General features: G+C 36.4%; 1 protein-coding gene across 4 annotated transcripts in view; it reads right to left on the bottom strand.

The window, feature by feature from the left end:
- Positions 1 to 4,563: 4,563 nt before the first annotated feature.
- PPIG (peptidylprolyl isomerase G) overlaps positions 4,564 to 25,225 on the bottom strand; it is a 51,827-nt gene continuing 31,165 nt past the window's right edge. For all 4 annotated transcript variants that reach the window (XM_023189681.1, XM_023189680.1, XM_023189683.2 and 1 more), the window contains exons 10-14: positions 16,077 to 16,290; positions 15,143 to 15,310; positions 12,094 to 12,181; positions 9,767 to 9,903; positions 4,564 to 9,583 (exon numbers count right to left, since the gene is read on the bottom strand). In XM_023189681.1, the coding sequence (XP_023045449.1) occupies positions 8,473 to 9,583; positions 9,767 to 9,903; positions 12,094 to 12,181; positions 15,143 to 15,310; positions 16,077 to 16,290 (1,718 nt within the window). In that variant the 3' untranslated portion in view covers positions 4,564 to 8,472. The remainder of the gene's footprint in view (positions 9,584 to 9,766; positions 9,904 to 12,093; positions 12,182 to 15,142; positions 15,311 to 16,076; positions 16,291 to 25,225) is intronic.

Here is a 25,225-nt window from a genome sequence, read left to right as displayed (position 1 = left end):
CCATTCTCCTGCCTCAGCCTCCTGAATAGCTGGGACTACAGGCGCCCGCCACCTCGCCCGGCTAGATTTTTGTATTTTTTTCAGTAGAGACGGGGTTTCACCGTGTTAGCCAGGATGGTCTCAATCTCCTGACCTCGTGATCCGCCCGTCTCGGCCTCCCAAAGTGCTGGGATTACAGGCTTGAGCCACCGCGCCGGGCCACAGCATATTTTCAAGGTTCATCCATGTTGTGCCATTTATCAGTGCCTCATTTCAGTTTATGACTGAATAATATTCTCCTTGATATATTTCTTTTCTCCTCAGCAGAAATTCATATGCTTATTTGTTTTGTCCTTCTGTAGTTAGTATCAGATAACATTACCAGCATTATTACACTAACAATAGGATTATTGAATGAAGTTTAAGACTTCTTTGTGGTTTATTTTATGAAGTATATCTTATTAGACATGTACACATTATAATATTTTGAGGTCACTTAAAATAATTCTACATGTAGTTGTGCCAACTTGAGACAAGACGACAAAACTTGTCTTGTTTCCAGAGACAAAGCAGATTAGCAGTTACTAGGGGCTGTGGGGGAGGGGAATGGGGAGTGACTGCTTCATGAGTAGGGGGTTTCCATGTGGAGCACCAGAGACTTCTGGAACTAGGTAATGGTCATGGCTACACAATACTGTGAATGTACTCAGTACTACTGAATTTTGTGAACTGCATTCCCTCATTTTTTTTTTTTTTTCATTTCTTATTGAGGTAAAAAACACAGAACACACAGTTTAATGTCTTAATCATTTCTAAGTATATAGTTCAATAGTGTTAAGTATATTCATATTGCTGAACAATCTGCCAAATTTTTCCATCTTGCACAATTGAAACTCTGTATAAACAACTAGTCTCCATTTCCCCCTCCCCTCAGCTACTGGGAAACATCATTCTACTTTGTTTCTGTGAATTTCGACCACTACAGTATAAGTCCTTTTGTGACTATTTCATTTAGTGAACGGTCCTCAAGTTTCATCCATGTTATAGTTTGTCAGTTTTCTTCCTTTTTAAAGCTGAATACTCCATTGTATGTATATCACATTTTGTTTATTCTTTCATGAATGGACACTTGGGTTGCTTCCACCTCTTGGCTATTGTGAATAATGCTGCTTTAAACGTGGATGTACAAATAACTCTAAGATCCTTTCTATTCTTTTGGACATATACCCAGAAGTAGAATTGTTGAATCATATAATTCTAAATTTTTAGAAACTCATACTTTCCTCCACAGCAGCTGAACCATTTTGCATTTCCAACAGTGCACGAAGTGCACATCCTCACTACCATGTTTTTTTGACGGTAGACATCCCGAATGACTTTGAGGTGTTCATTTTGATGGTGATTTTGATTTGCATTCCCTAAGGATTAGTAACATTGAATGTTTTTTCATATGCTTGCTGGCCATTTGTCTATCATCATCTTTGGAGAAATGTCTGTTCAAGTCCTTTGCCCATTTTTTTCATGTTATTTGTTTTGTTGTTGAGTTGTAGTTACTGTGTATTCTAGATTGATCCCTTATCAGATAAATGATTTGCAAATACTTTTCCTTCCTTAGGTTGCCATTTCACTGTTGCGTCCTTTGCTTATTTCTCTTTAAAAGCAAATACACATGTATTTTACTCAACACAAAATAACTTTGTTCTTTTCACTTAATATATCCTAGAGACACACAACACAGCAGATATAAATATCTTCATTTCTTTTCCAACTGATATAGTGTTCTCTTGCAAGGGTGTACCTGTTTATTCAACCAGTGGTATACCAATAGATGTTTGTGTGGTTTCCAGTCTTCTATTACAAATTCTGTAATTAACAGCTGCCTTTTTTTTTTTTTTTTTTTTTTTCCATATTTTTGTCGGTTAACCTTTCAGATAGATTCCTACAAATGGGAATGCTGGGTAAAGGTGTAAATTGTTCAGTATATCATTCTCTAAGAGACCAAGTCTTGAGCAAACATTACTTATGTCATGAGCCTCTTGGAATCTGGTAAAACTTAGTGGCTTTTACAGCAGTAAGGTACACACACACATATACTCTACAATTCTGCATATAGTTTTAAGGACTTCCACAATGCCCTCTAATAGACTGCACAGCACAGTGACTAACATACATCCAACATTGTGGCTCAGTGTATCTGGGTTATACTTTTTTAAAATGGCAGATTCTGTGGGCAACCATCATTCTGAGTTACTGTTTGTGGCTTTATGGACCTCAGGTTTTAAAAAACAAACTGTTCTAAAGAAGTAAAATAGCTGGTTATTTTAACACTGTATCTACTGATTCCTAAATTGTGCGCCAAGGCATACTGAGGAACCACAGTGAACTCACAAAGGCACAGCTGGTGGGACAGTTTAAACTTTTGAAACAAATTACCTGACATCTGTAAGACTAGCTAGAGGTAGTTCAACATACTAAAACTCTGCCTTTTGATGACATCCTGTCTGTAAAGCTGGATTTTCAGCAGTTGATGGGATAAAACATATATTGCACAAAATCAATGTATTATAGGAGAGGATGGTGTGATCTGATTCTGAGGTTTGAGAAGTTGTGCTGTGACCAACAGTTGCAGACATCCCATTAGTAACTCATTGTGGTTAAGAATGAAACTGTAAACATATTTTTTAAAATTTCAAATGGCTAAGTTGTTAGATATACTTTAGCTATGTGAACTTTCTATTTATTTTTTATTAGAGATTGGGTCTCACCTGTGGCCAAGGCTGGAGTGCAGTAGCATGATCACAACTCACTGCAGCCTCAAGTTCTTGGACTCAAGAAATCCTCTTGCCTCAGCCTCCCAAAGTTTTGGGATTATAGGTGTGCTCCTGGCCTTTTAAACTATTTAATAAACACACAGATGTTAGGTATTTCTTCTGGCCCAGCGATAACACCATGTTAAAATTACTGAGACGCACAGGTAAAGTGAACCAAGAAAGTCTGGGAACTTCTGCTATATATCCTTTCCTTTAAATTACATAAATACAATATATAGTGGTAATTAGTAATTTTAGACAGCTATCTTCTCCCATATTATAAAACAGGAAATAAGTTTCTATGAAATGGTTAATTACATAAATTTGTTATACAACCAACTTAAGTGCAGGATAACATAAAACACCAGACATTACTAGTTTTTCTGCCTTACATATACAATTTATTTTACTTTAAATTGGGCTGGGCTTTCTACTAAAGGACATTGAGAAGAAAGGTAAGGCTACACAATGTTTTTAAATAATCACAAAATAATTCAGTGAAAAGAACTGAATGGCACAGCAGTGGAAACTCAACTGCTCTGCTAATTTGATAAGAGAAACTCATAGATAAAATCTGTGGCAAAGACATAACTTGAAACAAGGCATTCTGAGTCCTGAGAGGACTTTGATGGGAGCAGGGAAATATAAAAATTATGAAAACAAAAAGTTAAGTTTAGGAAAGAAACCTAGAAAGTAAACAGAAAAAGCAGGCCAGGCATGGTGGCTCATGCCTGTAATCCCAGCACTTTGGGAGGCCGAGGCAGGCAGATCACGAGGTCAGGAGATGGAGCCCATCCTGGCTAACACGGTGAAACCCTGTCTCCACTAAAAATACAAAAAAAAAAAAAAAAAAAAAAAAAATAGCCGGGTGTGGTGGTGGGCGCCTGTAGTCCCAGCTACTCAGGAGGCTGAGGCAGGAGAATGGTGTGAACTGGGGAGGCGGAGCTTGCAGTGAATGAGCTGAGATTGCGCCACTGCACTCCAGCCTGGGTGACAGAGCGAGACTCCGTCCCCCGCCCCTCCCCCCCAAAAAGGAAATAGATAAAGTAAATTGATGCCTGAAGTATTTTAATACACAATTTGCAGTTCATTTGTTACACTCACATTTTATACATTTTCTTGGATAAAAGCTTTTAAGAACACTCCAGATTTTGAGAGTTTAATATTCACCTGTTAATACGTACAAACTACTGAATATTCAGGTTTTTACCCAGGTATATACCTTTTTTCAATGCCAATATTTAGTATAACTAGGCATATATTTTCAATGACTCACTCTCAATTAACTAACTGCATTTTCCCTAAATATGTCTAACGTAAGAAAAAACACCCCCAAACTAGGTAATTGTTTTACAGAATTCAATTAACATTTATGTTTACATGACTTTACCACTGTGTTATAGACACAGGATCTATTACAGCAATCCTAATGCTGAAAAAAATGCGGAGGACTTAAGAAGCAAATGGTAGTACTCTAGCAGAGAGTAATACAAATTCTGAGCAAAAGTTTGCTCGGGCAAAAGACACACTACCATCTGAAGTATTATGATTAAATATTTACATTAGAACTTATTCTCAAACCTGGAAATTGTCCCTGCTGGTTAAATTCTTAAAGCTCAGTATTGTTAAAAACTCTTTGTTCAGTTTCTTCATAATGTAAATAACTGTGTATCTCTGAGAGGAAAAGTATGTTTTAATTGGTTTATTTTCATTATTTAGCTTTTGATTTTTAAAAGGCGGGATAATACAATTTAAAAAATACAAAACCAAACTGTTTATTATAGTATAGTTTATTTAATACAATGTTTAACTATAAAAGTTAATACAGCTTCCAAGTTTAAATTTTGTAAAATGCAGTTTGCAGAAAACAGTTCAACAATTACTAGACTAATGATAAGAGAAGCAGCATTTTGAAACTAATTTTACAATTAAGAAGACAACAGCTTTATTTCTAAATTTCATTAAAAAAATATAATCACAGTGACTTCTGGGCTAGGAAAAGAAGTGCATGAACTTCATTTATGTTTTTTTCCTTCCACAAAGAGAGCGGCCACAATTTTGTACATCCCACATACAAATACCCAATTCATTTATCTTTCAAAATACTATATACACACAAAAGGGGAAGAAAATATACAGCATGTGCTTTTGGTAACATATGGAATTTGCTTAAAGAAAAAAAGTCAAACACAAATCCACCCCACCACTCCTTCCCATAACTTTTAAAACAAACCAAACCCCTCAACAACTCCCTACTTCAACCTTATTGATGGAATTTTCTTATTCATGTCATTTTTCTTTTCCTTTAATATATACGTCTTCGTCACATAACAGGCCAAAGACTTTGCACTTGCCTGAATCCACTGAAGGCAGTTAGTTGGGAAGCCCACTGTGGGCAGTTGTGCCAGTCAATGCTGTACTTCCTGGGGCTTATTAATTTTTAAAACAAGTATTTGTAACAAAACACATCTTTTCACAATAAACAGCTTATCAACCTATAATCCTTAGTTTATTCAGTTGTAAATGTATTAATCCAAAATGAAATAATTACAGTAAACATAATCAAAAGGAAAAAGAATACCCATTTTGTTTCTTTATAACAAATCAGCTATATGGTAGGTATTTAAAGTACCTTCTGGTGAAGGCAAACTCAACAAGCTTCTACAGAAATTCAGCATAAAAAGTTTAATGTGATGAAAACTATATTACTAACTGGAATGAAGTACAATAAACTACTAAGAAACATACTAACTTGCTACATATACTAACTAAAATAAATTAGAATTGTCAAGTTAATACCACTACCCAAAATACACCCAAAATACCAGAGATCCAATGTGTGCCTATCCATAATGAAGAGATCTTTAATTGTTTACCTCCATACCTTCCACTAGGCACAAATATCAAAGGCCATTCAGCAAAGCCATCCATGCATCAGTATCACACTTGTGCAAAGGCAGATTTATCAGATAAATTCTTTGCAACTTTTGAGGGCTTCAATTAAGTAACTTGAAAGAAAACTACATTGCTCTATGAACTTACCAACTATAGAGTAATTTAATCAAAGAATGTTTTAAAGCAATCCAGTAGCTTCTCTACTGCTTATTTCATTAACATTAATCTCACCATAGTGTCAATTTCTGTGGCAGATGGCTTACCCAGAAAAATAATTCATACAAAATAACCATGAAAATTCTACATACTGAAAAAGTTTTCTCAGCTATCACCAACTGAGCAATAGAAATACATCAGCTTAAATATTTTTAAAAGGATATTAAGTCAAAGATACTTTGACATGAACCATAAATTCAGACATAACTATAAAACTAACTTGATGGGAAAGTAATAGTTGACTTTTAGGAAAACAATGTTCAAAGCAAAAACTGAAGATGGCACAACTACTAAATGTAACAAAAGGAAAGGATTTAGTAACAAAAGGAAAGGACCATTTGAGCCATGTGCTATTCAGATGCATGCGCAGATCTTGAGGTACAGTTAATGCTGTTTAGTTACTTAAAAAATGTTTATATTCTAAAAATAAAATCTAGTTGATTGTCCTTCTCTCAACTCCTTCACATCTGTTAAGAGAGCTAATAAAACTTTAAAATAAGGACTATCAATAATGCAGAGCATGGAGTTGCTCTTTTGATAACCCAAACAGAATACTGCATATAGAAATTACTACAATTTTCTCCCTATTGTTCCTTTTTGAAACTCTAAGATTTGGACATCCTTGTGTATAATTTTTAGATAAAGCTCTGGGATCAGACAACATATAAGAATTTTTACTTAGCATGGACTTAACTGTTATTAGAAATCCTTTCTTAAATAGCACCTTTATTAAAGCTCAAATAGTTTATAACAACAATTTTAAAATGCAGTTAACTGAAATTAGGACGAACAATAACTTGCTTAAAATACGTAATGTTATATAGCTTGGGCACTCAGACTCAATTATCCCTAATGTGGGTTTGTGGTCAGTCTCTAAGGAATCAATCACCCTGGATTATAATAAACATCTACAACTTTTATCATCAGAAAAAAAAATTTGGGAAGAATTCATTGTGGATATCTGTATTACAATTTTCCAAGCAATCTTATGGTCATTACACTATTCATTCTGCAACAGCTACCACAACGCCAAATATATCAATATTGCATTAATCAATAATGGGAAGTATCATGTTAAGCACTGCTTTATTCAGTACAAATAGCATTGAGTAGCTACCGGATTTACCAAGAAGCTATCTTGGTAACAGAGTTGACACTACACTGACAAATACTAAAGTATAAAACTCTCTAGAGAATACTATTAATTGGAATTTTGAGATTTCCTTTCAAATGAGGCAGGTTTTATGTTTGCTGGATGTTCAATGTTTTATTTAGAAATGACATTACAGAATAAAAGGCCACACATCACAAAAATGGCAAAATACAACACCCAAAACTCTAAATGGACTTTGGATATGTTTAGTGTTTAACTCTGTAAACTATCAAAATTTGCAACTTTCTACTCTACTCTATATGGCAATGTTATACATGCCAAGTTAAAATAACATTAATAGTAATGGTATAAAACCACCTGAATAGAAAGAAACCAGAGTCATAAACATGCTATAGCCTATCGTGATACATATATAGAAAAGATGCATTTTCTTGCCACTTGGAACTAGCTATGAGAGTTAGAGCAGTTCAATTAAAAGAAAGAAACAAAATCCATGCAGAGTTAACACTCAACTCTATATAAGTTGGAGGCCAAAAAAGAGAAATCTTAGAAGGTAATGCTTCAATACTAACAATTTTTAGAATCTGTATAGCTTAAGGACCTGCGCAAATGGTATGTTTTAATGAGAAAAGCTTTTTTTCTTTTTTTAAATTTTAGAGAAGGGTAATAACAATTAAAACGTTCCCAAAACTCTTCAAACCAAAAGCAACACAGAATTGAGAATCACAATCTCATTTTCCAAGGTATAGTTTCTGTCAAATGCTGTATAACAGCAACTCAAGCTCAATCAGTATATCAACTGAAAAAAATTACTCTTATGATTTTTATAGGCAGTTAAGTAAAACACAACTAGACAGGAAAAGCATTAATAGGAAACAAGCTATGGCTAAAACTATAAAGAATAGAGTATGAAGTGCAATATAAATAACTAAACATCTATTTAAAGCACAAATTACTATAAAATCAAAAGTTATGACTTAAGATCTCAGGTTAAGACCCCGCTTCTGTGTAATTAAAAGAAACCGCTGCAAACCTCTATTATTAACACAATCAGAAAATCTATACAAGATGTCTTCTAGTGGCTTCTAAAGTTACTTTAATCATGAGAAACACAAGCTTTTCTAACAATGCATTGCAACCATTCCAAATGGCTGACTAAACAAATTAGGATGCTATTGGCTAATTGTTGCAACACAGTAATGCATACATAAAATAGTTAAACACAGCACACAGTACTACACCAAAGTGTTTTTCTCATTTCAAGTTTATTAAAACTTTAGCAGTACAAATTATCCACATTGCAGATTATCAAAAGATCAACTCAATGAAATCCACATTAAGAAAAAAAAGGACAAACATAAAACAACCCAAAAACAATGAAAAGGAAAACAACATAAAGAAGATTAGCAAGTCTCTCAAACTTAAAATTCAAAACAGAATGAAGTTTATATCACTCACTCATCCACTTTTGTCTTCATCTGTTCCAGGGCTTGATTCATGATCAAATTTTTTATTTTTTTCATGTACATGGTCATTTTCTTGACCCTTTGATTTTTGGTTTTCTTTTTCCACTGAGGATCTGATCTTCTCATCCTCCTTATTTTTCAATGTAGAGGACTTTAATTCATTGTCCTGACTGTTTTGTTTTACTTTTGAGAAGGGACTTTGATCTCTATCAGCCTTTTTTTCCCTGCTATTATTTGAGCTATTATGATCACGACTTTTAGAGTACATTCTTTTCTCACTCTCAGAATTTTCTTTTCTGTGTGAGCTCTTATTTTCTTGGTTTCTGTATTTTTCTTTGTTTCTGCTTTGACTTTCTTCTCTCTCTGAGCTCCGTGAGTCTCTCCTCCTTCTCCTCCTATCTTTACTTCTTGATCTTCCTGGTGTCATTCTTCTCTCTCGGCTTCGTGACCGTCCTCTTCTCCTGTATTCCTGTTCTCTGTATCTATGGTACTCCTTGCTTCTGCTGCGATCTCTGTCGTGGGTTCTTGATCGCACTCTTCTGCTTCTGTCCCTACTTCTGCTTCGTTCTCTTGTTCTGCTATTATAACTGTGTTTACCTTTAGTTATATCACATTCTCTACTCCTGGATTGTGCACGTCTATCCTTTTCCTTACTTTTACTATGATCATGCTCATTACTCTTTGATTCTAACTGTTTAGACTTCTCTTTACTTCTACTCCTTTCCTGATCTTTTCCTTTAGAATCAGACTGCTTTTCTTTTTCTTTAACATTCTCATGATCCCTTCCTTTACTCCGTGACCTCATCCTCTTTTCTTCATGTCTATTATGTTTTGAATCTCTTTCTTTACTCTTTGATTTTTCTTTACTCTTACTCCTACTTTTAGATTTGGCCCTTTTCTTCACTTTGTTTTTATATTTATCATCTTTTTCTGAATTTCTTCTGATGTCTCTCTCTTTGCTGTTAGATTTATGGTCTTTAACTTTCTTTTCCTTTTCATTTTTTCTGTTTGGACTCTCAGATACATTCCTGTGATCCGTTATTTTTCTCTCTTTTACTCTAACTGGACTTCTCTGATTTTCTTTTATTTCATTCAACTCACTCCTAAAAAATAAGAAAAAGGATTGGGGAAATGTTACTAGAAAAAGAATTGTAGATATTATTGGCTAAAATGATATTCTACTCTTCTTAAAGTATTCAGCAATAATTAAAATGACAATAAAATAACTTTATGTATAATAGTAAGAACAAATACTTATTACATTTGAAATAATAGTTAAATCTTACTTATCCCCTTTGATCCATCTTTCACCACTTGATACCCTCATTCTTTGAGCTCTCTGCATCTCTTGCCTCCAATGTGGAGGAGTCTCACTACGTCTGAAACGATCCCTTGATCTGGATCTGGAAGGAGTTCGGTAACGCTAAAGAAAATTAAAAGGGGGAAAAATTAATGTATAAAAGTATAGAGGGACTCACATGAGTGCTGGGAGGGAGGGAAGTACTGAGGTGAGGGTCAGGAGGTAGTAAGGGGTACAAAATAAAAAAATACATAAAAAGCATTACAACAGTAGCTAAAAAGTGTATGTTTCTAGGTTAAAATAAAACGCCTGATATTTCTATGCCCTGAAAATTACTAAAATTTCACAATTTTCATTTAGGAAATCAATGAGGCAGAGAAACTTAAGTTGTCATGTTGCAAATTCTAAGTTAAGAAACATTAATCACAAAAACTCTAGCCACCAGCCATACACGTCTTCTCCATGGAAGAGTCCTATCCAAGTAATGCTAGAGCAACTTATAAGTTGCCAAGTTCAATCTAAATGTTATATATACTTAATGTTTCAAAGCAACCATTTCTCATATTGTGGAGAAAATAGATTAAATGTGTAGATGTTCACTTATTCAACCCTTAGGATGACCAAACACTCTACTACATACTGAGAGAACATTAGTGAGCCAAGATATATGAGTGTGCTTTCCTGGAACTTATAGTCTACAGGACTTGGAGAACACGTGAATGAACATATAATTAGTTATGTTAAACATATATGCAGCTACAATAGAATATGTATAAAAGGAAAAGGGAAAAGATGCTGAGATAGGAAGGTTCTGAGTTAAAAAGAAAAGACAGATCAAATATGGCCAAAGCTAAAAATTACAAGGGAAACTAGTACTAGGTAACATTGATGAGGTAAGCAAGGACTAGGTTTTGTGAAGTGTCATAGGCCATCATAGTAATTTTGGATTTATCCTAACATCAACGGTAAAGGAGTGGCACAAAAATCAGACTTTCATTTTTAAATGACAATTCTGGCTACTATTTAAAAAAAAGATTAGACAGTGAATCTCAAAGATCCCAGATCCCACTCTGGACTCGGTGGCTCATGCCTGTAATTCTAGGACTTTGGGAGGCTGAGACAGGCAGATTGCTTGAGCTCAGGAGTTCGAGACCAGTCTGGGCAACATGGCGAAACCCCATTTCTACAAAAAAATACAAAAATTAGCCAGATGTGGTGGTGCACACCTGTAGTCCCAGCTACTTGGGAGGCCGAGGTGGGAGGATTGCTTGAGACTGCAAGGTTGAGGCTGCAGTGTTGCTTGATTGTACCACTGCACTCCAGCCTGGGTGAAAGTGAGACCCTGTCTCAAAAAAAAAGGTCAGTTTAAGGAGTATGAACTAGCATTAGAAATTTACAACAGACTGGCTAGAGAGATAGGAAGAATATGTGATAAAAGAAATGTGGAGGCCAGGCGCAGTGGCTCATGCCTGTAATCCCAGCACTTTGGGAGGCCAAGGCAGGTGGATCACCTGAGGTTAGGAGTTTGAGACCAGCCTGGCCAACACGGTGAAACCCCATATCTACTAAAAATACAAAAATTAACTGGGCATGGTGTAATCCCAGCTACTAGGGGGAGCTAAGGCAGGAGGACTGCTTGAACCTGGGAGGTAGAGGTTGCAGTGAGCCAAGATCACGTCACTGCACTCCAGCCTGGGCAACAGAGTGAGGCTCCATCTCCAAAAAAAAAAAAAAAAAAAAAGTGGAAAGAATATTACAAGGAGTAAGTAAGATGAAGACTAAAAATGATTCACTGGATTTTGTGATATGGAGCTAATTATGTATCAAGTGCTGTTTTCAGCAGAACAGTGCTAGTGGAAGACAACTGAAATGCTTGAGGAATAAGTAGGAAGTGAAGACATGAGATAGAAAAGTGTAGCCAAGTTTCTATAAAGTTTTGAAAGCAGATATTTAAATTCTGATGAAGACACTCTAGTAAATAAAAAGAATAAAATACAAGACTAAGGTTAAGTTTTATTTATCTTTAACAAGAATAGAGATACAGTGATTGCAAAGTAACAAGGGAGACAAGAAAGACCTCGATCCCATTTTATACCATGTAAATGTAAAATCTATTTATATCTCATGGATTTTCTGTTGTGAAGTACCAACATACAGAAGCTGTTTAAGAAAGAGAATATATAATTCAATGTCTGCATCTCCCCTAAATTTTACTTACTTGCACATTAAAATAATATTTAAGAAACACCCTAAAATTATTTAAGGAAGACAAATGCAGTACTGTGAAGATCTCCGGGGGAAAGAATCACCTACCCGTGGTCCTCTTCCTTTAATTTTCCTGCCAGATCTAGTAACTAAAAGTCGTCTCTGGTATGAAGCAGGCTGGGAGTTAGGTGGATTACTAGAAGGAAGCAAAGAGAAAGTTAACACACTTTTAAATACAACAACTTTTGTTGGCCGGGTGTGGTGGCTCACGCCTGTAACCCCAGCACTTTGGGAGGCCAAGGCGGGCGGATCACAAGGTCAAGAGATTGAGACCATCCTGGCCAACATGGTGAAACCCCGTCGCTACTAAAAATACAAATATTATCCGGGCGTGGTGGCACGTGCCTGTAATCTCAGCTACTCAGGAGGCTGAGGCAGGAGAATTGCTTGAACCCAGGAGGCAGAGTTGCAGTGAGTCGGGATTGCGCCACTGCACTCCAGCCTGGCAACAGAGCAAGACTCTGTCTCAAAAAAAAAAAAAAAAAAGTCCTTTATTATTATTTCTTTTGAGACGGGGTCTTACTCCGTCACCCAAGTTGGGGTATAGTGGTGTGATCTTGACTCACTGCAACCTCTGTCTTCCTGGTTCCAAGCTATCCTCCCACTGGAGTCTCACAGGTAGCTGGGACTACAGGTATGCACCACCATGCCTGGCTAATTTTTTGTATTTTTGGTAGAGACAGGGTTTCACCATGTTGCCCAGGCCTGAACCTCTGAGCTCAAGCAATCCACCCGCCAAGGTCTCCCAAAGTGCTGGGATTACAGATGTCAGCCACTATGCCCGGCCCCACGACATGTGATTTTAATAAAAATGAATCTGGGCCGGGCACAGCGACTCACGCCTATAATCCCCGCACTTTGGGAGGCCAAGGTGGACGGATCAGGAGGTCAGGAGATCGAGACCATCCTGGCTAACACAGTAAAACCCCATCTCTACTAAAAATACAAAAAATTAGCTGGCCGTGGTGGCATGTGCCTGTAGTCCCAGCTACTCAGGAGGCCAAGGCAGGAGAATCGCTTGAACCCGGGAGGCGGAGGTTGCAGTGAGCTGAGATCACGCCACTGCACTCCAGCCTGCGTGACAGGGCAAGGCTCTGTCTCAAACAAACAAACAAACAAACAAACAAAAAAACATAATAATAAAATAAAAATAAAAATGAATCTGTAGAATACAGCTTTATTCATCTTAAATTAACAAATTTAAAATTCTATATAGTTCATCCCTGTATCCGGAGGTTCCACATCTGAAAATTCAACCAACCAGGGATTAAAACTATCTGAAGGGGAAAAAACCCGACTGAAAAAACAAAAAATTAAAAAACCCCCAAATATAGTAAAACAAGTATTTACATAGCATTTACACTATATTATTATACAGATTATCATAACACACTAGATATTATAAGTAATCTAGAGATGATTTAAAATACATGGGAATATTAGATTATATGCAAATACTATGTTTTTTTTATAAGAGATTTAAACATCTACATAGTTTGGTATCTGCAAGAGGTCCTGAAACCAATTCCCCATGGATACAAAAGACAAATGTATAATCAGTGGTTATCAAGCCAAAATGGAATGACCAAAGAGTGCTACTAGTAAGTAGGGCCCAGGAGGCAGAAATGCTAAGGCCTTGAAATGTGGTCAGCATGAAGAACTTTCCTGCCTCAAAATGCCAATTATGTCCTATTGAGAAATACTGCTATATATACTCATTACTAAGACGAAACTAATTTGATAGTGCTAAGAAAAATTAATGTAGAAGAGCTCAGAAGGTGCTAATGCTGTTGAGAGAACAATTTTAAAATTATCTTATCCCAAAATACCTTATTATCCTTTAAAAGTTGCAACAGAACTATACAGAAATGTTAAGTAATGTGAACTAAGCAACGACAAGCTGGTCTGAATTAGTCAAACATTCATATCATGGTTTATACCAAAAAGGGAAGCTGTTTGTTTTCCAAAAATAGTACATCAGTTAATATTTAATTAGCGCATTAACAACATCCATGTAAGTGATATGTGAAAAGTTGTTCAAATACTTTTTCTTTAATCTTTATTTCCTTGGAAACATCCTTTCCAATACTAGCAGAAAAATTAACTCAATCCAACTCCTCAAATTTACAAAGTTTCAAATACTACATCTTATTTTTATATTTTTATTGTATAGAAAGGATTGAAGTATAGAAAGATTACTCAGAATTTTTTTTTTTTTAAGACAGTGTCTCACTCCCGTCACCCAGGCTGGAGCTCAGTGGTATGATCACTGCATTCTGCAGCCTCAACTTCCTGGGCTCAGGTGATTTTCCTGTCTCAGCCTCCTGAGTAGTTGGGACTACAGGCGTGCACCACCATACCCAGCTAATTTTTTGTTTTAGTAGAGGTGGGGTTTTGCCACGTTGCCCAGGCTTGTCTCAAAATCCTGAGCTCAAGTGATCTGCCCACCTTGGCCTCCCAAAGTGCTGGGATTACAGGTGTGAGCCCTATGCCTGACCAAGAATGTTATTACTTGTATTATGACAATGCATTTCTGATCATAACTAACAGAAAGATTTCAATATTCTTTTCTACTTTTGGACATAGGTATTAAAATGACTGATAAAGAACAATTAGCATTACAGATATTAATAACATAGATTTACGTAGTAAAATTTTTTCAGGATTTGAACATGACATCAGTTTTTATTACAATACTGTAAACCAAGTAAGGAAAACAGCAGTTTTTCCTATTAGACTAACTGAAAAACCAAGGTTAAAATATTTGCTTAAAAGTTTAATATACACAAATAACACGATAAAACACTATCTTGTTTTACTGGTTAAACAGTATCTTGTTATTGGTTTGGAATGCAGCTTAACATCTCTTTTTTGTATTAGTGTTTATCATGTGTAACTACTTCACAATCTACTTGTCAATTTACCTTTCTAATGATGTGGTTGGCAAAAAAGAATTTTGCAGAAGAACATTTTATTAAAAAGATTTCAATCCTGGGAAAAGGTCAATTAAATCTTGTTTAAAATAAATAAAAACTTTTTAAAAAGAAGAAAAGTTCTATAGTAAACCATGTGAGACAAAATATACACATTCACATACCACTCTCTCTCTCTTTCTCTCTCTCTGTTTTTCCTTTCCTTCTCATCAGCTTTAGGAGGACTTTTTCTCATTAGGAATCTATTTTCAGGTATAGGAGGGATCTCTTCTGGACGGACAGTAGACTGGGGTTGGGCTTCAAGATTTTCAGCTTCACTCTCACTAGATGCACTTAACAAACAGAAACACACAAAACAAGTTACAGTTGGTTATTATGTCCTTACGCAAATATCCAATTGTTGGTATTTCTTTCCTTTATATCACTATAATATAAACATCCTGTCCTTACCAAAGATGTGATCGCATGGGAAAAATCTTCTATTCCTCTGACAAACCAACTAACCAATCAAAAAACAAACAAAACAAAATGTTTCGATTATCACACTCTCAAAAAATATTTTCCTACAAAACGGATAAAAAATATGAAACTATGTGGGGAATGCACTCTGATAAATTTAAAATACTTTAAAACATGGGTAAAGAAATTAATTGCATTTTGAGGCAACAGGTAGATGAAGACAAGTTTTAGTACAAACACTGATTATTTCAAACAAAATGGAAAAGTAAAATACACGGATATTATCTGCTTTCTACTCTTATGCTATCATAAAAGCTACTGAAAATAGGAAAAACAATTGGTGGTTTTCTGCAATTTTCATGAATCCTATAATCCTCCTACAAAACATACAAATCTGTAACACCAAAGCCATCATTTAATTGAGTACACAAAAAATGAACTGATAGGTTTTGTTTCAAAAGAAAATGAACGTACCCAAAATTTAATCTACAGACTATAGAATATCAAAAGTCTTATGGCTCCATGCTATATTTCTCACTATTTTAAGAGTTTCATATAATTGACCCCAAATCCTAACAGATTTATTTATAAAAAGGGAATCAGAATATAAAGTTAGCATTAGAAAAGTAAAATTAAGACCTCTTCTTGCTTTTCTTTCGCTTCTTCTTTTCTTTCTTGTGTTTTCGGGAATTTTTCCTATGTTTCTTTTTTCTTTTCTTTGATTTCTCTTCAGATGCACTTTCAGAATCAGAGGAATCAGAAGAGGACTGAGAATCACTTGAGCTATCTGAGTCACTAGATGAGGAGGAGGAAGATGATGATGATTTATGCCTTTTCTTTTCTTCTTTCTTAACTTTAATAAAAACAAAAAGGTTTTGATCAACAATTTTTAGACGAACTTTGTGGAAGGAGATTTAAATTTTCTGCAGATTCTCACTGAGTCCAGTATTTAGCACTTAGATCATCCAGCTATGTGAACTGGAAAGTACAGGAAAGCAGTCGAGACTCAGGATTAGAGTCCAGATCTCCAGAATTCATCAGTCAAAGTTGTATGTATTAATCCAAAGAACTTTAAAAAATAGGTGAGTCTAAAATTCTAAACTAATGTTAACAAACATCTGAATAAGAAAGTTTTCTAAAAGCACAGAATAACAAGAGTCCCACGTTCTAATCTTGTAGTTTTCCACTTTCCCTCTTTATCAAGATTGGCAGAACTAGTGCGGGGAAATAACAGAAAAACTGCTTTACAGAAACATGGAGAGGTAAGAAATTTATTTCTTTGGCATGGGCTTATATTTCAATGCCCGAGCAGTCTTCTAATAATTAAGAAATCTAGCTCAAGAGGAGACTGATAAACAGAGGGAAGTCAATTGCCCATGATGAACAGAATGTTTTGGGGACTCTACAAAAAGTCATTTTAAATTGAAATTTTATTTCAGTTAAGGAAGCAGTAGCTTTAAAAAGGGTAAATAAACTCAGAGTTTAAAGGATCATTCAATTAACATTAGTAAGTAAAGCTAGAAGGTATAACAAGAATTAGAAGAAGATACTACAAACTAGGAGGAGCTTGAACTATCTGAAGATATACTCATTCAAATCATGGTGGATTTCAAGAGGCTAACCGGGGCCAAAAATGGGACAATATTGATATATAGATGAGAACTACAATAAATTGAAATATATCAGATTATAACAGAAATCCATTAGTTCATAGTGATACTCATAAAGTATAAAGCATTTATCCTGCCTTTCTGGTACAAACTGCACCGCTCGCTAATGAAATAGATGAACGGAAATAGTTCTTTGTCAGAAGCATTCCAGGCATAGATGAAAAAGAAATTGAGCAAGACTCTGTCTCAAAAACCAAAAACAAACAAAAAAAATCATTGTTTTACAACTTCTTGTGAGGCACTGATAACCCATGGCTGCTGCAGAACACTGAGACAACTTGTCCTGTGTGACTCCTGTTTTCATTAGAAGGAATTTTTTCAAGTCACAATTGCATCTGATCAACATTACATAACATAGTAAGTATTCAATTAGTAAAATCCAGTGTGTTCAATTATAGAAAACGCTGCATGACAAATGACCTTTTTTGATAAATACATTTCAAGGAAACATAAAACAAGATGGCAAGAGAATTTATTAAAAAACAAAACACAACTTACAAGACCAATTTCAATGTCTGAACTTTATTTGGATTGATTCACACAAAAAATTAATTAACATTAATGAAACAGTTACAATCTGAACACTGTCAGAATATTTTATATTTAGGAATGTGTATGTATGTATCATTATGGTATTGTTTTTAAGAATCATCTTTTAGAAATAACATTTATTGATAAAATATTATGCCTGGAATTTGTTTCAAAGTAATAGGAAAGGGAAAAGTGGCTAGTGATGGGTAAAACAAGTTTGGCCATAAATAAACTCCCAAAGCTAGGTAAAGAACAAGTATTTGTTATACTATTTTATTCACTTGTGTATAAATTAATATTTTCCATAATAAAAAGTCAAAGAGAACAAAGAAAATATATCTTTGGATTATCTGCTGGCTGTTTGGTTACAGAACCTTAGTTGAAAGGGTTAACAGCTGATTTGTGACCTTTCCTTTAGCCTCACCTTACCCTCAGGAACATCTGAAGATTTGATATTTGGCAAATTGATCCTTGCCTTTTTTTTTGTTTGTTTGTTTGTTTTTGGAGACAAGGTCTTGCTCTGTTGCCCAGGCTAGAGTGAAGATCTTAGCTCACTACAGTCTCGACCTCCCAGGCTCAAGTGATACTTCTGTCTCAGCTTCCTAAGTAACTGGGAACACTGGTGTATGCCACCATGCCCTGCTAATTTTTTTACTTTTATTTTTGTAGAGACAAGTTCTCCCTATGTTGCCTAGGCTGGTCTCCAACTCCTGTGCTCAAGGGATCCTCCTGCCTCAACCTCTGTAAGTGTTGGGATTACAAGTGTGAGCTACCATGCCTAGCCTTGTTTATTTACTTATATATTTATGAAGATGGGGTCTTGCTGTGTTGCACAGGCTGGCCTCAAACTCCTAGGCTCAAGTAATCCTCCTTCCCTCAGCCTCCTGAGTAGCTAAGACTACAGGCATGTGTGCTGCTGTGCCTGAATCATCCTTGAAATTTGTAACTGATAATTTATAGGAATATACTAAACCCAAGACACATGAAAATCTGGCTGAAGTTACTTGTAACTTCAAGGACTTCTGGTTCACTGTCCAGATTGCTTTTCCAGTACTGATGAGATGTTGCTGCACTGGAGAAAGGGAACAAGGTATAAAATCTGAACAGACTGTAGATGTAATGGCTTCACTGAACTAAGTTAATCCTTCCTTACCCAGTTGTGTTTCTAAGGAACATGTACATTATCAAGTGTGAGATGTTTGGGATATACGCCAGCTGTGCCTGGAAATCATGAGAGCTCCTCTATGCTGTTGATGTACCAGCCATGCCGTTTCCTGTCCTATATCCTTTCTTAAGGGTAAGTAGCCTTAGTGCCTGGGGAAGCTAATTTTGTCTCATGAGCCCATCTGTTAACCTGAATCCAATACCAATGCTGCTAGTAAGACAGAGTGGGTATGTAAAAACATATAATCTGAAAAATCTACTTATGCTAAACTAATAAACCTGAGGGATATGCAGGGGGGGAAAATCAAATTTTTAGGAAATCTAACAAAGAAATTCATAATGAAATAAAAACATAAAATTGTGCAAGCAAAATAAAAATACTACACTTAAACATAAAATATACTTGTTAAAGTATGGTAACTCTTTACCCCACAATTAACAAATCTTTAATTACCAGCTCTGATTTCTATTTATTTTCCATTGAGATTCTTTCCTATGAGAAATACATCGCAGTTGATATACTTTAAAAGCAAGTCCATTTAGTATTTGAAATTAAAAAACAAAAAAACAACAAAAAAAAAGCAACCCCATTGGCTAGGGGCATGGCTTCTCACGCCTGTAATCCCAGCACTTTGGCAGGTTGAGGGGGGAGAATCACTTGACCCTGGGAGGTCGCCGGGGGTATGGTGTCTCACACCTGTAATCCCAGCACTTTGGGAGGCCAAAGAGGGAGAATTACTTGAGGTCAAGGCTACAGTGAGCCATGACTGCACCACTACATTCTAGCTTGGGGAACAGAGTGAGAACCTGTCTCCAAAACAACAAAAAACCATACCATACAACAGCAAGCCCACTTACCAAGTGTATTAAATACATTTAATAAACAATGATTTAATTTACACATCGCTTTTGAAGAGAACATTTTAGTGAAGCAAGATAACATGATAAAATGAAAAGTACAGGTGCAGTGGCTCATGCCTGTAATCCTACCACTTTGGGAGACCAAGGCTGGTGGATAGGTTGAGGTCAGGAGTTCGAGACCAGCCTGACCAACATGGAGAAACCCATCTCTACTAAAAATACAAATATTAGCTGAGTGTGGTAGAGGGTACCTGTAATCCCAGCTACTTGGGAGACTGAGGCAGAGAATCTCTTGAACCGGGAGGCAGAGTTTGCAGTGAGCTGAGATTGCATCACTGCACTCCAGCCTGGGAGACAGACTGAGATTCTGTTTCAAAAATAAATAAATAAATAAAAAGTTTCTCTCTTGATATTTGGCAAATTTAATTTACGTTCCTTTTCATGTAAGTCTCCTCAGAAAAAAAATGAGAGAAAATAATTGAGAAAGAGATGGCAATAAAGGACAGAAGGGTAAAAAGGTAAAAAATTGGGAGACATCACAATATCAATATTGATTCTGTAAGACTGTGGCTTGAGTCTCAAAGTGTGTGCTAAACTATATTTTAAAATATGATTAAGGCATATTGAGAATATGACTGAAACTGTATCCTTCTCAAAGTCACAAGTATTATTTAACTGAACAGTATTATCGATATACATAGTCAACGTAATGTCAGTACATGGAGATGAAGAGCCATGGTCCCTGGTACTGATCTGTCACATGTTAGGAACCAGGTCATATAGCAGAAGGTGAGTGGCAGGCAAGCAAGCCTTACCACTGGAGCTCCACCTCCTGTCAGATCAGCGACAGCATTAGATTCTTAAAGGAGCACAAACCCTATTGTGAACTGTGCATGAAAGGGATCTAGGCTGAGCACTCCTTATGAAACACTAATGCCTGATGATCTGAGGTGGAACAGTTTCATTCTGAAACCATTCCCTAAACCCTGATGAAATAAAGACATTTTCAGAAAACTAGAATAATTTGTCACCAGTAGACCTAACCTTTCAAAAAAAAAAAAAATTGGTTAAAGGAAGTTCTCCAAAGAGAAAGGAAATAGCAGGAGGCGGCTTGAACTTCAGAAAGGAAGAACAAAAGAATGGTAAATAATAGGGGCTTTGTAAAGGAATCAACAATCAGTTCAGATAAAAAGAAACATAAATAGCTCTTAAGGAGACACGAACATCACACTCCTCAGAGAAATGCTAATTGAAACTAGCATTTGTTAAAAAAAATTCATTAGGCTGGCAAAGGTGAAACAGTTTACAATAATAAGTAGTTTTATACAGGGTTTAGGGCAACTTATCCTCTTATATTCTGGTAGCAGTGTCTACCAAATTACAAATACACGACCTCTGTAAACTGGCAATTCTATTTCTAGGAAATTCATTCTACATGATCAACATTCACACACACATGGAATAATGTACAAAATGTGAGACTGGAAACTCACTGAAAAGAGATTTTCACTGATTATCCTTTTACACTATCTAAATTTTGAACCAAATAAATGTATTAAATTTTCAAAAATAGGGCGCAAAGTTTCAGTTAAGACAGGAAGAATAAGTTTGGTGAGATCTACTTTCATAGCATGGTGAGAACAGTTAATAACAATGTATTGCACATTTCAAAATTCCTGAGATAGTAAATTTCAAATTTCTGACCACAAAAACATTACTTGAGGTGACAGCTATGTTAAATAGCTTGATTTAATCATTCTGCATTGTATACATGTATCATAACATCTCATGCTGTATACCATAAGTATATACAATAATTTCTCAATTATAATATTTTCAAATTAAAATTTTAAATTCCAAATATGGCAACAGCTGTTTTCAGCTGACTCTTCAAAAAAACCTACTTCCAGCTGGGCGCGGTGGCTCAAGCCTGTAATCCCAGCACTTTGGGAGGCCAAGGCGGGCAGATCATGAGGTCAGAAGATCGAGACCATCCTGGCTAACATGGGGAAACCCCATCTCTACTAAAAATACAAAAAGAAATTAGCTGGGCATGGTGGCGGGCACCTCTAGTCCTAGCTACTCGGAAGGCTGAGGCAGGAGAATGGTGTGAACCAGGGAGGCAGAGCTTGCAGTGAGCCGAGATCTTGCCACTGCACTCCAGCCTGGGCGACAGAGTGAGACTCTGTCTCAAAAAAACCAAAAACAAAATACAAAACAAAACAAAAAAAACCCTACTTCTTGCTTAACTACTTACACAAAATTGATTTCAGCATTTCTATTACAAGCATGTAAGTATCCTTAAGGTAAAATGAAATAGTACTAAAAGCAAAAACCACAATCCAAGTTAAGAATCATAATGGATGAAAAGGAATTACAGAGTTATTAATAACAATCTCAACTCGGGCCATTTCTGGTTAATTAGTTTAAAGATTACACAGTTTGCTTATTATTAGGTAGAATGATTTCCCAAACATCTTCACTGACCTTTACTTGGAGGTATGGTGTGATGTAACCCTACCAATTAGTCACTGAACTTACTAGTATAATATTAAGGTTAAAAACCAAACTCCATAGCTCACACCTGTAATCCCAGCACTTTGGGAGGTCGAGTTAGAAGGATGGCTTAAACCAGGAATTTGAGACCCATCTGGGCAACACAGCGAGACTCTGTCTCCACCAAAAATACAAAAATTAGCCAGGTATGGCAATGCACACCTGTAGTGCCCGCTATTTGGAAGGCTGAGGTGGGAGGATTGCCTGAACCCAGGAGTTTGAGGTTGCAGTGAACTATGACTGAACCACTGCACTCCAGCCTGGCAACACAGCAAGACACTGTCTCAAAAAAAAAAAAAAAAAAAAAAAAAAAAAAAAAAAAAATTAAAACCAAACCAGAAATAACTCCAGAGTATTTTATTTGTAAAAACCTAATGTAAGAAAATGCTGCTTTGTTTTTTATTTGAGACCTACAGATTTACACCAATAAATTTCACTTGAAGTCTTGAAAATGAAGCGAATTCTGCAATCACCATCAAAATAAGATTTGAAATAAAGAACAGAAGTATTCCTAAAATGGTCTTTAGACAATTTCATTTCACATTATGGGTCTCATCTCCTAAACTGTTTCTAAGTTTAACATCCCACTATTTTCCAATAAAAGTGCCAAAATTACTTTTAGAATAAGGACACTGAAATGGGACCCTGTCACCATAAAAATGAATCTCTAGTGGTGTTCTTCACTTGTCTCCTGAATACAAGATTCACCAGCTGCTTCCTCTATTGTGCTATTCGTTCTGTATTGCCAGGCAATCTGCCTCCTGCCATTTCTTCTCATACAACTACTTACCGCCATGTTGCCACAACTCTGTTCTTGTGTTTCTGTGTACTATGTAACATAGCAATCCTCTCATCTCTTAGTTCCATTATTGGTACGCTAAGCTTGTGGGAGTTATGTATATCCTACTTCTCAAGGTCACTGCCAAGATCCGATGTTTCACACAAAAAACTTGCAACCTCCAGCATAAATGTGTTAACAACTGCAGTGAACTCTGAAAAGCAGAGCATGATCTGAGGTCATGTCAGCTCCTGAAAAACCAGGAAATATCTTAATCTAGGTACTGGTCTGTGTTCTACCCTCCACTCTGACTTTTGACAGCCCTTTGCTGAGCCTCTACAGAGGATGCAGCTTTTATTAGCTTCCAGTGTTCCATCTCTGCATCTGCTGGAAGGTTTTTCTCCCTGACTTCGAATTTTCTCTGGCACACTCAAATAGTCACAAAAAGAAGGATCTCCAATCTCAAAATTGCAAAGAGAGAAAGGCCGAGGAAGACTGATTGCCCAGACTCACAAAGACCATATACAGATGGACCAAGACAGTCAGATTTCTTCAGAAGTCTTTTTGTTTTCTTTCAGAAAGTTAAAAAAAAGAGGTGTAAATCTCTCATACAAGGTTTTAAATATAATGATGATAAATACCACAGTGTTACAATGCGTTTTGACTGTTCCCAATTATTTTAAGGAGGCCATCAAACTTACAAAGTGGATGTAAGATACAACTCTGCTTAAGATTACCTAAGATGCATGACAAAAATCTACCCTGAACAATGTTCTGAATGGTAACTGAAGGATTATGGAATAACAGGGGTCCAAGTGTGTGTTTTCAAACTAACGATCTTTTCCTCTTTTCACAGTATGATCCAGAACAGAGTAGGCATTGGAGGCCTGGCTCAAAACAAATCTGACCTTTTAGAAACTCCTGGGAAGATACATATTAATAAAGAGCCAATCAGGCCGGGTGCGGTGGCTCAAGCCTGTAATCCCAGCACTTTGGGAGGCCGAGACGGGTGAATCACGAGGTCAGGAGATCGAGACCATCCTGGCTAACACGGTGAAACCTCGTCTCTACTAAAAAAATACAAAAAACTAGCAGGGCGAGGTGGCGGGCGCCTGCAGTCCCAGCTACTCGGGAGGCTAAGGCAGGAGAATGGCATAAACCCGGGAGGCGGAGCTTGCAGTGAGCTGAGATCCGGCCACTGCACTCCAGCCCGGGCAACAGAGCGAGACTCCGTCTCAAAAAAAAATGAAAAATAAAAAATACAGGGCCAATCTCAGATTGCTAAAACTGATAAGGGCAAGATGAGTTTGAGGGACATACAGTTGGATGTTAACATCAACTTTTAGCATAACGTCCTGGCCCCAATGGCATGGGCAAAACTATCATTTATTTCTTCAGATGACAACACATTATAAAGATGTAAGTAATATATAAAGAGCTACATTCATTTACTTCCTCCTTTAGGCAAATATTCATGTCCCGCTCTTTTGGTAGCAAAAGCATCTTTACAACAAATTTATTAGAGAGTCTATGATTACTGTTCATGGTTTAAAACGCAAACTTTTTTTTTGTATTTTTAGTAGAGACAGGGTTTCACCATGTTGGCCAGGCTGGATTCAACCTTCTGACCTCAAGGGATCCATCTACCTCGGTCTCCCAAGTTGCTGGGATTACAGGCGTGAGCCAGCACCTGGCCAAAAACTCTTTTGTTACCTCAATCTCTTTCTGAATATAAAAACCACACAGCATCCTTAACTTTATTTATTTATATATTTTTTAGAGCTGGGGCCTTGTTCTGTCATCCAGACTGCAGCCGCGAACTCCTGGGCTCAAGTGATCCTCCTGCCTCAGCCTACCAAATAGCAGGGACTACAGACAATTAAAAAAAAATTTTTTTTTTTTTTTGGTAGAGAAGAGTCTCACAATGTTGCCCAGGCTGGTCTGAAACTCATGGGCTCAAGCGATCCTCCTGCTTCAGTTTCAGAAAGTGCTGGGATTACAGGTGTCGGCCACTGTGCCTGGCCACTTAACTTTTATAAGGAGGCAACAGATCCTAACACAAGCGTCCTTAAAGACTAAAGTATTTTTTTTTTTTAATTAGTTATCAAGTAGAGAATAAATGATGAAGATTTTCTAGATGACTTGGGAAGAATAATGCCTTAAGATAAAATATTCCTACTGTACTAAAAACACTCTAAAGTTTAAACATCAGTAGGTTCAGGGTTTCG

This window comes from Piliocolobus tephrosceles, chromosome 11 (genome assembly GCF_002776525.5).
Source record: "Piliocolobus tephrosceles isolate RC106 chromosome 11, ASM277652v3, whole genome shotgun sequence".
In the NCBI taxonomy this organism is placed as follows: domain Eukaryota; kingdom Metazoa; phylum Chordata; class Mammalia; order Primates; family Cercopithecidae; genus Piliocolobus; species Piliocolobus tephrosceles.
Note: the sequence above shows the minus strand (reverse complement) of the source record. Positions and strands in the feature narration are given on the sequence as shown.